Source organism: Muntiacus reevesi, chromosome 2 (genome assembly GCF_963930625.1).
Source record: "Muntiacus reevesi chromosome 2, mMunRee1.1, whole genome shotgun sequence".
In the NCBI taxonomy this organism is placed as follows: Eukaryota; Metazoa; Chordata; class Mammalia; order Artiodactyla; family Cervidae; genus Muntiacus; species Muntiacus reevesi.
The window spans coordinates 260457303-260474507 of record NC_089250.1 but is presented as its reverse complement, the minus strand read 5'-3'; the positions used below and the strand labels follow the sequence as shown (position 1 = coordinate 260474507).

The 17205-nt window shown below is 48.2% G+C and overlaps 1 protein-coding gene and 1 non-coding gene across 2 annotated transcripts; both read left to right on the top strand.

Annotated features, from left to right (window-relative positions):
• The first annotated feature begins 3498 nt into the window (after positions 1–3498).
• On the top strand, positions 3499–3662 carry LOC136161926 (U1 spliceosomal RNA). Its single transcript, XR_010661813.1, has one exon. It is a non-coding gene; the product is annotated as a U1 spliceosomal RNA (small nuclear RNA).
• A 7850-nt stretch (positions 3663–11512) lies between these two features.
• On the top strand, positions 11513–13724 carry LGALS7 (galectin 7). Its single transcript, XM_065920575.1, has 4 exons — positions 11513–11527; positions 11926–12014; positions 12697–12898; positions 13534–13724. Exons 1-4 carry the CDS (start codon positions 11513–11515, stop codon positions 13645–13647), a joined length of 420 nt encoding a protein of 139 aa, XP_065776647.1. The 3' UTR covers positions 13648–13724.
• Positions 13725–17205: the final 3481 nt, after the last annotated feature.

The following is a 17205-nucleotide window of genomic DNA, read 5'->3' as shown; positions in this document are numbered from 1 at the left end:
TGATGTTTGTTTTTCTCTTTCTTACTTCGTTTTGTGTATCACTCCTTAGGTCCATCCGTTATTTACAATAGATTATAAATAAATAATCTATTTATTGCTACTTCTGGATTTTCTGTAGGGGCATTATATATTGACTCCCACTCAGGGGCCACAGGTGACACTGGTTTAGTTCCTGGGTTGAGAAGATCCCCTGGAGGAGGAGATGGCAGCCCACTCCAGTATTCTTGCCTGGGAAATCCCACGAACAGAGAAGCCTGGTGGGCTATAGTCCATGGGCTCGATAAGAGTCGGACACAACTGAAGCGACTGAACAGGCACACACAGAGAGGAGGAGGGTGTAGCCCTCTTTCCTCTCCTCGCCTCCCCCCTACTGCCGTGTTCGTGTCCCTCTTCCCATTTACCAGCAGGCGTACAAAGTCACTGTGGCTGGAGCAGTGTGCAGTGTTCACGTTCATGTGACTCTGTTGGCACCATTCTCCAGCCAGCCCTGCGGTGTACCTGTGAAGGTTCTCCTTTGTGTATAACGTTATGTTCTCCCTGGAATTAATGATCACCTTGTTTTGTATTCGTTTAGCTTTCTCTGTGCGTGTGTGTGTGCTCAGTCGTGTCCGACTCTGCGATCCCATGGACTGTAGCCCACCAGGCTTCTCTGTCCGTGGAGTTTTCCAGGCAAGAATACAGGAGTGGGTTGCCATTTCCTCCTCCAGGGGATCTTCCTGACTGGGGGATCGAACCCATGTCTCCTGCGTCTCCTTCACTGCAGGAGGATTCTTTACTTCTGAGTCACAGGGGAAGCCCTCAATACTTTCAGATGCACCTCATTTTCCACCAGTTTCACTTTCTTGGAGATTTTGCCCGAAACTTTCCTTTACTCCAGTCCTCTGTTTCCTCCTCGGTGGAAAGGTCGATGAAGCCCCCAAGTAGATCTCCTTCTGCCCAACTCTTACTTCTCAGCCTCCTATTTTTAGTCCTGGAGAAGCACCTGGTGCCGTGGATTCCTGGGCTGGGCTGTTTGGCAGTTCTGAATTCAATGAGTTTCTTCTTTACTTTTTCAACTCTGGCCTAGGATTCAATTTCTGGGGTCTAAGTTATCATATATTCAGTACCTAAATTTGTCTTCTCTCTCCTTTTCTTTGTCCCTGAGGGTTTACACCTTTAAAAAATCCTTTAGGGACTTCCATGGTGGTCCAGTGGCTAAGACCCTGTGCTCCCAATGCAGGGGTTCCTGGTTCAACCCTTGGTCAGGGAACTAGATTCTGTGTACCGCAATTAAGACCCAGCTCAGCCAAACTAATTAATTAAAATATTTTTAAAAAATCCTTTAAAACATAATAGTTAAGAGCCAGAAGTCCGAGATCATTTTTTTTGGCTCGGCATCTCCTGAAGACAGTTGCTTTTCTCTTTATGTTGGTAAATCAGGGGTAACAGTGGTCCCTGCTGTATAGATTAGACAAGATTAGAGTGAGAAACTAAAAGGTGAATGTCGATGAAGCGCCTAGAGCTGTGTGACACACACCAGGATATGCCTTTTGCCCTGGAGTGGCTGCTACTAGTGGGTTTCAGGAAGGGAGTCACATTACACACTACTGTTGTTTAGCACATCACTCCCAACCTAGAAGCTTAAAATAACCATTTCCTTTTGCTCAAGGATCCTGTGAGTGAGGAATTCAGCTAGGGTATAGTAGGGCTGGCTTGTTTCTGCTTCTCAATGTCAGGGGCCTTAGCTGGGAGGACTCAGTGGTTGGGGTTGATATGAAAGCCTGGGGCTCGATCATCTGGAGGCTTATGCACTCAAAAGTCCATCTGTAAGTCAATGCTGGCAGTTGACTGGGATCCAACTTCCTTGGTGGCTCAGACAGTAAAGCGTCTGTCCACAATGCGGGAGACCTGGGTTCGATCCCTGGGTTGGGAAGATCCCCTGGAGAAGGAAATGGCAACCCACTCCAGTACTCTTGCCTGGAAAATCCCATGGACAGAGGAGCCTGGTAGACCATGCAGTCCATGGGGTCCCGAAGAGTCGGACACGACTGAACGACTTCACTTTCACTTTCAGCTGCAAGGACCAGTGGACATGAACACTTTCTGGATGGCTTGCTCTTCCTCATAATATGGCTGCTCACTTAGCAGCTCAGAGCTCCAAAAGGACCAGCCCAGGTCACAGGAGGGCAACCTTTCCTGACAGTCTCACTTCTGCTGTACTCATTACAAATGAGTCAGAAGCCCACCCTGACCCAAGCAGAGGTGCTGTAGGATACCCATCCTCCCTCCGTGGGAAAATTGGCAAAGTCATATATCATAGAAAAAAGCCTGTGGGACATGAGATAGTCTTGTGGCCATCTTTGGAAGCCACAGTTCATCACATTTCTCAAACTTTTATACATATATATATGTATATATATATATGTAAAATTTTGTTTATGTATTTTTGGCTGTGTTATTTATCTTTGTTGCTGCCAGGGCTTGCTCTAGTTGCAGAGCGTGGACTTCTCATTGCAGTGGCTTCTCTTGTTGCAGAGCATGGGCTCTAGGGTGTATGGGCTCAGGAGTTTCAGCTCCAAGGCTCTAGAGCACAGGCTCAATAGTTGAGGCCCACGGGCTTAGTTGCTCTGTGGCATGTGCCATCTCCCCAGACCAGGGATAGAACCCATGTCTCCTGCATTGGCAGGTGGATTCTTTACCACTGAGCCACCAGGGAAGTTCTCCTTTTAAAAAAAACAAAAACAAAAACAAAGAAAGAAAGAAAAAGAAAAGATTTATTTATTTGGTCTTAGTTGCTCTGTGGCATGTGGGATCTTAGTTACCCAATCAGGGATCAGACCTGGGTTCTCTGCGTTGGGAGCATGGAGTCTTAGCCACTGGGACACCAGGAAAAGGGAAGTCCCCCTTCCCTAGTTTTCTTGCCTACCAGGGCCACAATGCTTGCAGATATTCAAATGACAGCAGATCATGGTCTGCACATCTCTTGTCTTGCCTGACTGCATGATCAGACATTTGTAATGCATTTTGTTATTGTCAGGACTTCCCTGGTGGCTCAGATGATAAAGAATTTGCCTACAGTGTGGGAGATCCAGGTTCAATCCTGGGTTAGGAAGGAAGATCTCCTGGAGAAGGGAATGGCTACCCCTTCCAGTACTCTTGCCTGAAGAATTCCATGGACAGAGGAGCTGGGCAGGCTACAGTCCATGGGGTCACAAAGAGTCAGAGTGTGACTCTGACACAAAGAGACTGAGTGACTAACCCTTGTTATTATCATTGGGAACATTTTTTTCTCTCAGTTAATTGTGTATATCTGTAAATTGTTTTACTATAGAGATTATCAACATGCAAAAGTCAACAAAACAGAGGAAAATGAATCTCTCACCCTGCACAACTCCTGCCAAAGCATAGCCAATCTTGCCTGACCTGCATGTGAACCCATCTTCTACCTATTAAAGATAACATTCTTTATTTTTATTTCTGATATACTATTAAACTCAACCTCTTAAAGTGCATAGTATTATACTTACCTGGCAGGGGAGATACCATGATCACGAAGGTGGTTTTCCCAGGGCGAGGCTTATCCATTGCACTCCGGATGTGCTGACCCCTGCGATTTCCCCAAATGTGGGAAACTCGACTGCATAATTTGTGGTAGTGGGGGACTGCGTTCGCACTTTCCCCTGAAAAAAAATAAATAAATAAATAAAGTGCATAGTATTGCACAGGGAGCTCTGTAACAACCTAAATGGGAAAAGAATTTGAAAAGGAATAGATACATGTATACTATAACTGAATCACTTTGCTGCATACCTGAAACTAACGCAACATTGTTAATCAACTCTACTCCAATATAAAATAAGAAAATTTAAAAAGCGCACAATTCCGTGGTTTTTGCTGTCTTCACAGGTTGTACAAGCATCACCACTCTCTAATTCCAAATATCCTATCACCCTTCAAAAGACTCTGCACATAATAGCAGTCACTCTTCATTCTCCCGTCCTCCCTGCTTCTGTCTCCATGGATTTGTCTTTTCTGGATATTTCCTGTGGAATCATGCAATATATGGCCTTTTAGGTCTGACTTCTTTCACTTAGCAGTGTTTTCAATGGTCATCCACGTTTCAGCATGGATTTATACTTCATCTATTTCTACTGCTGATAATTTTCCATTATGTAGATATACCATATTTATACCATTATTTATACCATATCTATCATTAGTTGATGGATAATTGGGATGTTTTCACATTTTGATAAAGAATACTTTGTTTCAACTATTATAAGTAATACTGCCATGAGCATTTTTATTTATTATTATTATTTGCCAGGCTGTGCAACTTGTGGGATATTGGTTCCCTGACTTAGAACTGAACCAAGGCTCCGGAAGTGAAAGCACTGAGTCTGAACCACTGGACTGTCAGGGAATTCCAAATATATAAGTTTTTGTGTGGACATATGTTACCATTTTTCCTTGGGTATATACCAAGGAGCGGGGTTGTTGGTCATTGGGTAAGTTCACGTTTAATCTTTGGGGAACTGCTAGAGTGTTTTCTACAGCCGCACTACTTTACATTCCCGCCAGCAGATTAAGAGGGTTCCAGTTTCTCCATGTCATTCTTTTTTTTTTTTAATTCATATTTCTTTTTTTTTATTTGGTCTTAGTTGCAGCATGCGAAATTTCAGTTGCAGCACGTGGGATCTAGTTCCCCGACCAGGGATTGAACCCGGGACCCTTGCGTTGGGAGCATGAAGGCTTAGCTCCTGGACCACCAGGGAAGTCCCCACATCATTCTTTACAAAATATTTATTTATTTATTCAGCTGTGTAAGGTCTTATTTGCAGCATGCAGAATCCAGTTCCCTGACCAAGCATTGAACGGCATTGAACTCGGGCCCCCTGCATTGGGAGCTTGGAGTCTTAGCCACTGGACCACCAGGGAAATCCCTTTCTCCATGTTCTTACCTGTACTTTTTACTATCTATCTTTTTTGTTGGTGCCATCCTAGTGGGCTAAAATGATTCTTTTGTAAGATGTTAACTTTGATGTATTAAGTATGTGTAAAGTTTTAAAGAACTTTGGCATATTAAAATACCTAACTGAATAGCCTTGTGATTCCAACTTAGAGTATATAATGGAGTTATGGTTTATGCTTGTGAATTTTACTTAACAATATGATTGCTAAAACCAGTGCTGGGACATTTAAAAGGACTACAGACTACTTAAGATTCATTATATTTTTTCTTCTTTTTTTAAAATTTGAAGGATAGCTGATTTATAATGTTTTGTATTAGTTTCAGGTCTGCAGCAAAGTGATTCAGTGATAAATATAGGTGTGTATATATATATATGAATATATAGGTCTTACCTGGTGCCTGAGATGGTCATGAATCCACCTGCAATGCAGGAGACCTGAGTTCGATCCCTGGTTCAAGAAGATCCCCTGGAGAAGGGAATGGCTACCCACTCCAGTATTCTTGCCTGGAGAATTCCAGGGACCCAGGAGCCTGGCAGGCTACAGTCCATGCGGTCGCAAAGAATCAGACACGATAGCGACTAACATTTTCACTTCACTTTCATGAATATATGTGTGTGTGTGTGTATACATATATATACACATATATATATATATGAATTCTTTCTCAGGTTATTTTTCATTATAGTTCATTACAAGGTATTGAACATAGTTCCCTGTGCTATACAGTAGGTCTCTGTTGTTCACCTATTTTTAAAAATAATTTTATTTATCTGTTTGGCTGTGCTGAGTCTTCATTGCCGCAAGAGGGTTTTTCTCTAGTTGTGGTGAGCGGGGGCTACTCTGTAGTTGAGATGCTCAGACATTTCACTGCAGTGGCCTCTCTTGTTGCAGAACATGGGCTGTAGGACACATAGGCTTAGTAGTTGCAGCACGCAGGCTCCAGAGCTCGGGCTCAGTAGTTGTGGCAAATGGGCTTAGTTGCCCCCTTGGCATGTGGATTTTTCCCAAACCAGGGATGGAACCTGTGCTCCCTGCATTGGCAGGCAGATTCCTTCCCACTGGGCCATCAAGGAAGCCTTGTTTACCTATTTTATATGTAGTAGAGTGTATCTGTTAACCCCAAACTCCTAATTCACCCCTCTCTCTCCCTTTCCCCTCTGGTAACTATAAATTGGCTTTCTACGTCTGTGAAGACTCCTTATATTTTGATATCACTCAAACATTTGGAAACAATTGCAAACTTACAGATTAGTTGCAAATACAGGACCATGTAAGTCAGTTGCCAACAGACAGCCCCACCACCCTCAAATACGCTAATGAGCGTGTGTGAGGGGTAAACAACCCCTCACCCACCAACACATCCAACACCAAACAACACACCCACCAACATCAGGGATTCACCCTGGAGCCCCTACTGCCACCTGACCTCGGACCCCTGTCCAGTTCTGCCTGTGGGGCCACTGTGGAGCTGGTAGCAGAAGACCCAGTTCAGAACCTGGCATTGATTTGTCTTCTTAGTTTCTGTCCCCTTCAGTCTGGAATATTCCTCAATCTTTGTCTTTCAAGACCTTTACAGGTTAGAAGGTTACAGGTTGATGTTTCCTTGTCCTTAGATTTTTGGGGCAGAAGCGTCCCTGTGTGCACCCATGAAGCTGCTCACAACCTCCAGGTATCCTGTTGCTGGTGGTGCGGACTCTGAACTTGTGATTAGCACTGCCTGCCAGGTCTCTGCACCATCAAGTTACCCTTTGGTCTTTGGTCATTAGTAAACACTTCGTGGGGAAGCACTTAGAACTTATTGCAAACATTCTTCATCCCATTTTTTATCGTTTCTGTCCTTTCCTTATGCACATCTGCTACAGACCGAATATTTGTTCCTCCCCCTAAATCCCCATGTTGAAACCTAATCCCCAGTGCCATGGTATTTGGAAGTGGAGCCTTTAGGAGGAGATAAAGGGCTTCCCTGCTAGCTCAGACAGTAAAAAATCTGCCTGCAAGGCAGAGATCCAGGTTCAATACCTGGATCCTGAAGATCCCCTAGAAGAGGGTATGACAACCCACCCCAGTATTCTTGCCAGGAGAATCCCATGGACAGGGGAGCCTGGCAGGCTGCAGTCCATGGGGTCACAAAGAGTCAGACACGACTGAGCGACTGATACACATAAAGTCATGAGACACAGGCCTTATGAGTGGAGTCTCTTATAAAGGGACGCAGAGGGTCATCCCTGATGGTCCAGTGGTTAAGATTCCACTCTCCCAATGCAGAGGGCCCAGGTTTGATCCCTGGTTAGGGAACTAGATCCCACATGCCACAACTAAAGATCTTGCATGCCATGATGAAGATCAAAGATCCCGTGTGCAGAAACTAAGACCCGGCAAAGCCAAATAAACATAAAAAAAAAAAAAAAAAATCTACCTGCCAATGCATGGGACCCAGGGTCAATCCCTGGTCTGGGAAGATCCCAGATGCCGAGGAGTGACTAAGTTCTCGAGCTGCAGTGACTGAAGCCTGGGCACGTAGAGCCTGTGCGCCACAAAAAAGAAGCTACGGCCACGAGAAGCCCGCACACCACAACTAGAGAGCAGCCCCCGCCCAACGCAAGTAGAGAAAATCCGCATGTAGCAACGAAGACCCACACAGCCAAAAGTAAATAAAGGGACCTAGAGAGTGCCTTGACCCTCTAGTCACGGGGGGCCGGTGAGAACCAGGAATCAGACTCTCAGTAATGATAATGGCACCTTGGTCTTGGACTTCTCAACCACCAGAATCACGAGGGATAAATTTCTGTTGTTTGTAAGCCACCTGGGTGATGGTATTCTTTGTCATAGCAGCCCTAACAGAATAAGACATCAGTATGGGCTCATGGCTTCCTAGTCTAGTCACAGGGTTATCACTCAGGAATCTCATGGTCCCAGATTCAGTCTGTGGGAGTCCTTCAAGTGATTCAAGTGAGTTCATACACCTGCCCCAGATGCCCCATCCTTTTGTAAGCGCTCCCTTCTTCTCTGACACAATCAGTTGTTCTCAGCACACCTTGCATGCTCCCTGTCTGAGCCTTGGAAACAGTCATTTCTATAGTAGTTCCTTCAGTAGAGAAAGATATGGTCCTTAGGAACCAAGATCTGGGTGCCAGTGTGTGAAAAGTGAAAGTGTTCGTTGCTCAGTCATGTCTGACTCTTTGTGACCCCATGGACTGTAGCCTGTCAGGCTCCTCTGTCCATGGGATGCTCCAGCAAGAATACCGGGGTGGGTAGCCACTCCCTTCTCCAGGGAATCTTCCCGGCCCGGCGATCAAACTCAGATCTCCTGCATTGCAGGCAGATTCTTTACCGTTGGAGCCACCACGGAAGCCTGAGGGCAAGTGTGCTCACCGCCATCCGGATGTCTCTGCTCCCAGGCCCTCTGCGGGGACCAGGTGGGAATACAGGAAGACAAGTGTGTGTCTACATATGGGAGGGTAGGCAAATTTCTACCTTTATCTTCCTTTTCTTTTTTTTTTCTCTTAGCAAGGCCTGAGAATTAAACTGACATACCAAATCAACACAGAAGAAATGAATACACATTCAAATGTTTTACATGATCCTGGAGCCCTCATAAGGAAACAAACACAAAGAAGCAGCTACTCCTACAAGTTAAGAACAATGAAAGGAATTGTGGAAAAGTAACTAAACTAATATGTGGAGAGGCTAAAGGAAGATATGAATCTTTTTTTCTTTTTTATGGCTGCAATGACCCTGTATGATCTTAGTTCCCCTGAAGTGAGAGTGCAGAGTCTTAACCACTGGATTGCCAGGGAAGTCCCAGGCAAGAATTATTTTAACAAGGCCTCCCTAGGTCTCACCTTGCTGATAAAGTTGTTCCTTTCTTAGGGTACAAGTAGAGCATCTTTCACTTGGCAGTTTTTATCTCCTGTTTTCAGGAGAAAAGTGGAGATTAGAATGACCTTCCTGTATTTGCTGTTTTTCAAGTGCTGAAAGTTCAAAATAATCCTTATAACCAAAAGGCATATTTTGGGTGATGTATTTGTCACCTTTCAACACACACAGGTATTTACAACTGATTTTAGGAGAGACACACAACCTGCTGGGCATTCTTTTTTTTATTTTCACGGCAAATGAACGTGTTAGCTCAATACTAAGGAATGGCAGTGTGTCCTGGGGCAGGTGGTAGGGGGCAGACTTTTTCAGGAGATAAACCTTGATTGGGGTGGTGGTTGCCCAGGTCTGTATATTGTCAAGACTCATGTTGAAACCTGGGTGATCTGATTTATGAGTATTGCATATAGCTTGAGAAAACAAAAAGAGTATTGGGAAATAACTACATTCACCACTTATTTAGAAGTTAAAAAAATAAAAGATACCAAGTATATTATTTCCAAACTGACAGAAGATAATCAACACAGATGAATAAGAATGCATCCCACATCTGAATTATGAGAAGTGAACCAGCAATCAAACTGATAACAGATTGAATGCCTCATTTGACCAAACATCAAAAACAAGCCTGGACGTGCAGGTCGGCAGCATGTGGAGAAATATCCAGAGACAATGAAGAAATTAGGAAAAGATAAACTACCAGGATACACAGCAATATACAGAATGACATATACAAAAGGTACACGATTACTGATCAGAGTAACGGAACCCATCATTCTGGGAAACTTTCCATCTGAATGGACATCGATGTCATCACCTCAAACCCCACAGTCCTCTCCAGATTTAAAAATACTTTTATTTATTTTATTTTGGGTGTGCTGGGTCTTTGTTGCAGTGTGTAGGCTTCTCTAACTTCAGTGTCACTGCTGCAACATCTGGGATATTAGTTCACTGACCAGGGGTCGAACTCAGGCCCTCTGCATTGGAAGTGCTGAGTCTTAGCCAATGGACCAACCAGGGAAGTCCTTGTCCTCTCTGTTTAAAATCTCCATGAGGTGGGTGTCCTTGGCACACAGATCAGCTCCAGCCCCTGGCCCCGTCCTCCCCATGAGGCCTTGGGGAGAGGCTGGCCCTCTCTAAGCCCACTTTCTCTTCTGCCAAATGCAGGTGACTGTAGCCCCCACCCAAATGCAGTTTCCCACCCTTGCTCTCTGAGACGCTTGCCCGCACCCGCTGTACCAACTGTGTGCAGTGATGGGGCTGGAGGCTGGGAGGCTGAGGGCGGTGGATCAGGTTCTGACTCTGCACGTCTCCACCCAAAGTCTCCATTCCTGACTCAGCCCCAGGCCTTTTCTCCCTCTGCTGGGTAGGGCACCAACAGGGGTGGGCGGGGTGGGGAGATGGAAATGGAGTGGTAGGCTGCCAGGGCTTCTAGGAGGAGTTTCTGCTCAGCTCCCCACTGCCCTGTTCCCTGCCTTCCAGAACCCTCTATCAACATTCTCCTTCTCACACCACCCTTCATACCTGCATGCCCCTTCAGGAGCCTTGGGCTGTGCGGACTTGGCCTGGGCAGAGGGGCCCACATTTTTCTCTTCCTTGGACTGGGTTGGGGGTAGGTCCTAAGACACCCTTCCCCTCCACTGGCCAACTCCCTTCCCTTATCCTGAACACCAGGTGGGAGAGAGGAGGCGATTCTGGGAGGTGGAAGGAGAGAGACTCAAAGAAGAGAAACAGACAGGAACATGTGAGGACAGGAACAGGGGAGGACAGAGACACAGGACAGCCAGAGAGACTAGAGCATCCTGGAGACAGACTAAACCAGGGAGGAACTTCCAGAGATGAAGAAAGCCAGACACATGGTCCACGTGGTTCTGCTCAGCTGTGTTTCTTGGGCAAACTGCTTCTCCTTTCTGAGCCTCAGTTTCCTTATCTGTCAGATAAGGGTGATCAGTGGCCCTATGCTCAGTGGCCTGTCAGAGATCAGTGGTCGCTCCCATGCAGACAAGCCCGAGGCTTTGTCAGTGGCCCTTCTCGTTATCTTTTCTTCTTTCTTTCTCCACATTTACTGAGCACTCACTCTGTGCCAGGCACTGCACTAGGCACCAAGGATACAGCTTTGACCATTGGGCAGAATATCCTGTCCCTCGTAGCTGCCTTTCCTATCATTATCCTTGTTGCCATGGTTATTATTACATTACAGAAGCATCAACTGGAATTTCAGGGGAGACCCATCCTTAGCCCAAGGCAGCAGGTCCTAACCTGGAAGAGAGGCTGCAGTTTCAGCTCACACCTTCACCTCTCAGGACTCAGATTTTCTAAGATGAAATGGATGGGAGAGTCTTCTGTCTCCACCAGGCAGCAGGAAGGCAGGGCTGGAGGGATGGTGTCTCAACGAGCCTTCTGCGCTGTGTGCTGTGCTGTTATGATGATTATTGTTAACTGTTCCTATCACTATTAGCTCAAAGGGGACGGACCGCACACCTGGGAATCTTCGGGATGGCAGGGGCATCAGAGGCCCTAGAGAGAGGGCGCTGGGCCAGCATGGCCCCGGGGCCAGGGTCTGTGCCAGCTGTGGGTGGTGGGTGTGGAAAGGGTGAGTCACCAGGGCCAGGCACACCCTGCTTTTACTTAAGGTCCCAGCAGTCATACCCACCACCGCCACTGCCGTCCCGCTGTTCCAGCCATGGCCGGGAGCTTTGTGAGTGCTCAGGGGTGTGCAGGCTGGGGGGGTTTGGACCCAAGGCTGCGCTGGCAGAGGGGAGGGGCTGGGGCTTGGCTGAGGGCTCCTGTTTCAAGGAGAAAGTGGGTGTTCCGGGGTGCTGGGATGTTCTGGGCTGTGGTTTCTGGGTTCATCCAACCCACCCCCATGCTCTCATCCCTCCCCCATTGGTTTCCCCTTCCTTTCTATCTTTCTATCCCTCTGAATGTCTTCCTGTTGGTTCTCTGTGTTCCTCTCTGCCCCTGGCTGTCTTTCCCGTGTCTCTGGGCCCTTTTCTCCTCTCTGATTCTGCTGCTCTGGGTCCTGGTCATGTTCTCCCCACAGCTGACCCACTTGTCTCTCTCCTCTGCCTCCCTGATCCACTCTGGCTGCTGCAGAACGTCCCCCACAAGACCTCGCTGCCCGAGGGCATCCGAGTGGGCACTGTGTTGAGAATTCGTGGTTTAGTCCCCGACAAGGCTAGCAGGTGAGACCCCCGAGCCTCAGCGCTAATGGGTGGGAGGTTTCCAGACTCAGTGAACCCTACTTTTACAGCCCAGAGAACAAAGCCCCAGGCCAGCTTTTCCCACCAGGATCTTGGAATCCCCAGGCTATTTCTGCCCTTCTGGAATCTGACGTTTTCACTTATCTGTCCCATGACTGTGCGGGTGGGGTCCCTACATCAAAGAATCTGGGGGTTCCAGGGCAATCATATGACTTCCAGTCCAAGTCCACAGCCACTCTGCAAATATAACCTGTGATTCAGAGGTGCCCTGGGCATGTAGGAGGCCTAGGCAATCAATCCTAGGGCTTCCTGGGTAGGGATCTTCAGGATTTCTGAGAATCTACAGTGCCTGGGAATTTTGGGGTCCCTGGTATTGCCCCAGCCCTCTGGGAACTGGGAGCACCCTGGTCTTCAGGACCATAAGTCCTTGGCATCTCCCAGACTCTGCAAATGAGGGGGACCCAGGCCACAGCACAGTGACCATGGTCTAGGTGGATGTGTGTCCAGGTCTCCGGTTGGTTTTCGGGTGCCCTGCAATCTGGGCCCCATGGCCTCCAGTCCACCACCCCTCTTTCCCTGGTGTGTGGCTCTCAGGTTCCTGTAAATATGGATGTGCCCTGGCAAAGGGTAACTCCTCTATCAAATGCTCTTCACCACCTGCCAGGTTCTACGTGAACCTGCTGTGCAGTGAGGAACCGGGCAGTGATGCTGCCCTGCATTTCAACCCCCGCCTCGACGAGTCCACGGTGGTCTTCAACTCCCTGGAGCGTGGCACCTGGGGCGCAGAGGAGCGGGGCTCAGGCATCCCCTTCCAGCGCGGGCAGCCCTTCGACGTGCTCCTCATCGCCACTGAAGACGGCTTCAAGGTGCGTCTCTTCCACAGGGGCGGGCTGCGACACCCACATCTCTTCCCTTGGCAAGGCCAGGAAGGCCCTTGGCAGAGGTTGGGAGCAAAGGCGTGGCCAAGTGGGCAGGGCCTCCCCAGCTCCTCACCTCCCCTGGCGCAAGCGCACTACTGTCAGAGGGCAGGCGTGTGTGGGTAGCCAGGACGAGACCATGAGAGCCAAGTGCTCAAAGGGTGGGTGTCCAGCCGGAAGATATGAACATCCTCTATCTTGTTCCCTGTCCACTGGCATCGGAGGTAGCAGTTCTGGGACAGGGGAATGGACAACTTGGAAGATAGGACCCAGAATAAGTCCCAGTCGGGGGTGGTCACTGAAGACCCTCCACTACCCGCGCTGTTCTTCACTTTCTGTGCTTCCGAGGAAGGCGATGGATCCAGGAATCCTGGCAACTGTATCCACTGCCAAAGCTTAAAAAGCACCCAGGTGTCAACAATGAACTCATTTAATCCTCATGACAAGGGGTTTCAATGAACTTCAATGACTTCTTCCTCAATGCGGGCTTGCGTGCGTGCCCAGGTCACGCCGCGTGGGTACGAGTCGGGAATAACCCCGCAGTTGCCTGGGGAACCTTAAGCCCTGTCTTTCCGACCCTGCAGGCGGTGATCGCAGACTCTGAATACCACCACTTCCGGTACCGGATCCCTCCGGGGCGCGTGCGCGCGTTGGAGGTGGGCGGGGACCTGCAGCTGGAGTTGGTGAAGATCTTCTGAGCCTTCCCAGGAGGGCGGGCGGAGATCCGGCGCAGGGGTCTTGGATGGCAAATAAAGTCTTCAGTCGCTCATCTGTGTGCCTCCCTTGTGTCCCTTCATAAAGAAGAGAGTAGCAGGTTCAGAGAGGGGAAGTGAAAGTTGCTCAGTCGTGTCCGACTCTTTGCGACACCATGCACTCTCTATACAATCCATGGAATTCTCCAGGCCAGAATACTAGTGGGGAGCATTTCCCTTCTTCAGGGGATCTTCCCAACCCAGGGATCGAACCCAGGTATCCCGCATTGCGGGCGATTCTTTACCAGCTGAGCCACAAGGGAAGCCCAAGAATACTGGAGTGGGTAGCCTATCCCTTCTCCAGCGGATCTTTCCGACCCAGGAATCGAACCGGGGTCTCCTGGATTGCAAGGGGATTCTTTAACTGAGCCACCAGGGAAGAGAGGTAAAGACACTGGCTAATGGTCACAGCGTGGCCCAGGTGGGTCCGACCCTGAATCTCCGAGGGCAATTTCTGTTCCTGGAGGCTTGGAGAGGGTGGGGGTGGGGCTTTGACTCACCTTCCTGCTGCACGTTAGGGAGGAGCCAGGTGATAATGCGGTGGAGTTGATCGAGGGAGTTTGGAGGAGCCCAAGCCCTCACCAAAGCGATGGACATGAGTCTGAGTAGGCTCCAGGAGTTGGTGATGGACAGAGAAGCCTGGCGTGCTGAAGTCCACGGGGTCGCAAAGTGTCGGACACGACTGAGCGGCTGAACTGAACCGAAGCCCTCCCTTGGGCTTCCCAGGTGGCTCAGTGGTAAAGAACCCACCTGCCAGTGCAGGAGATGCGGGACACGGGTTCGATCCCTGGGTCTGGAAGATCTGGAGAAGGAAATGGCAACCCACTCCAGTAATCTTGCCTGGGAAATCTCATGGACTGAGGAGGCTGGCGGGCTATAAGGTCCATGGGGTTGCCAAGAGTCTGAGCAGGCGCTACTACTAAGCCCACCCTTGGCGCCCCCTCTGCGGGTACAACAGCCCCCCCCCACCCCTCCAGTTGGTTCGCCTGCAAACTGGTCCCTTGGAGACCCCGGTCTCGCGGAGATGATGTGTGAATCTCGGCCTCTCTGTGCAGTTGTTCCCGCTTCCTGGCTCCCCAGGCTTTCCAGCCCTCCGCTGGGGCGGGTTCAGGCTTGGAAGGGATCCGGGCACTGCCGGCCTACTTCTCTGCCCCCAAGATGGGACAATCTCCGCCAGTTCGCGCCCGGAGGCAGAAGCGCACTGGCGGGGCCTGGAACGGGAAGTGCCGGCTCACGTGTCCCTGCTGCCGTCTAGGGCGCTGTTCTCACACTTCCTCCTCGGCTCGCCTGATGGCCCTGCAACTGCCCCTTCCCCCAGGGATCTTGGAGGGGGAACGGGGGGTGGGGTACACTCAGAAGCCAAGTCAGCCCCGAGTGCCAGGTGGGGATTTTCTGGCCACTGTGGGGAGAGAAGCCCATACCACGGGAGCGCCCCCCGACCCCCGCCAACTCCCGCACCCTCTCTGAGGTGCTCGCAGCGGCGGAGGGTCTCAAGCAGTTGATGGAGAGGTTGGAGGGAGCGTGCCCAGCACACCGAAAACTGGAAAGTCCAGAGCTGCTCCCCTGGCTGGATGTTTCGCAGCCCAGAACCTTGCGAAGCCAGTGACATGCTGCCCCCTCCAGGCCGCTGCCTATATCGCAATCTTGGGTCGGGGAAGATCCCCTGGAGAAGCGAATGGCCACCCACTCCAGTATTCTTACCTGGAGAATCTCGTGGACAGAGGAGCCTGGAGGGCTACAGCCCATACGGTCGCAAAGAGTCGGACACGACTGAAGCGACTTCGCACGCACGCACCTTGAAGAAGGGTGCAAAATCCTGTGGGACCACCAAGCCCGGGCGCCCGTTCGAGCCCTTTCATGACCCAAACTTTTCCTATACTTTGCAAACCAACTGCAGCTACCGACCGCCATGCCCCGCCCTTCTGAGTGTGTTTCTGGGCGACAGTGGAATAAGGGGGCCTCTGCGGAGACCAGTCTGGCATCCACTGGGGCTACAGAGCTCATTGTTAACTCAATTAATTTTTATTTTATGTATATGTTTTCATGTCGTTATTGAACATTTAAAAATGTTTGTAGATAATATACCAATACAGTAAAATTTCAAAAAATAGGGTGAAAAGTAAGGCATTTTATTGGCACAACCACAAAAGTGGTTCGGTTCTGAATCAGTAGATGGTAATGATTCATCTGTGTTAATTTCCTGGCTTCATCTCTGTCTTACCATGTATATAGTGGAGAATGTTCTTATTTGCACAAAATACAGAATAAAGTATTTGGAGGTAAAGAGGCAATATACTGGCAGCTTATTCATAAATCGCTCAGGAAACAAACTGAAGTTTATATTGTCTTTAAAACTTTTTTGGTCATTTCAAGAAATACATATATATATGAAATATATCATATATGTATGAAATGATCTTATATGTAGGATTCCCTAAAATTTTCCCCGTGCATGTGTGCTAAGTCGCTTCAGTCGTGTCCAACTCTTTGTGACCCCAATGGACCATAGCCCACCAGGCTTCTCTGCCCATGGGATTCTCCAGCAAGAATACTGGAGTGGTTTGTCACTCCAGGGTATCTTCCCGACCCAGGGTATCTTCCCGACCCAGGGATCGAGCCTGCACCTCCTGTGTCTCCCACATTGCAGGCAGATTCTTTAAGGCTGAACCACCAGGGGAGCCCAAAGTTCCCCTCACCCTATTGTTAGAAGTTTAATGAATGAATGCAGCAAAGTAGCAGGACACACAGTCAACACACAAAAATCAGCTGCACTTCCCCACACTGAGACTTTTCGTCTTTGTTCTCTTTGCTGGCTTCCGAGGGCTCCATTGCAAGGAGTAGTACAACTTATGCCACTTGAAGCCCCCTGGATGTCTACTGGTGTCAAAGCATCCCTTGCATACAATCTGTATCTTTTCAGTTTCCTTGGACCTACATCAGCCCAAAGCTTTTATCTTTTTTTACAACCTCCATTGTGATTAGAAAATAGATGCATATTTACTGTACAATCTTTAACAAGAATTTTTGAATCACCCACAATTTCACCACTCTGAAATAACCACTTGATATATTAGTGTATTTCTTCTAGGAATTTTTCTGTAATAATTTATCTACATTGTACATTCTGGGGAAGTTGGAATATATATATATTTACATACAAATTTAGCTAATATTTCCTGAGTCCCTACTATGTGTTAGTCACTACGCTAACTGTTCGTTCAGTCCTTAAAATGACACTCGGAAATAGGTACTTTTTTTTTCATTTATAGAAAGACAATAACTTTTTATTTTTTTAATTTTAAAAATTATTTATTTTTCAAAATGAAGTATAGTTTATTTACAGTGTTGTGGTAATCACTGCTGTACAACAAAGTGATTCAGCTTTATAGACAGACAGACAGACAGACAGACATACAGACAGACAGACACACAAACATACACACATGCATACACACATACATACACACACATACATACATACGTACGTACACACATACATATGTA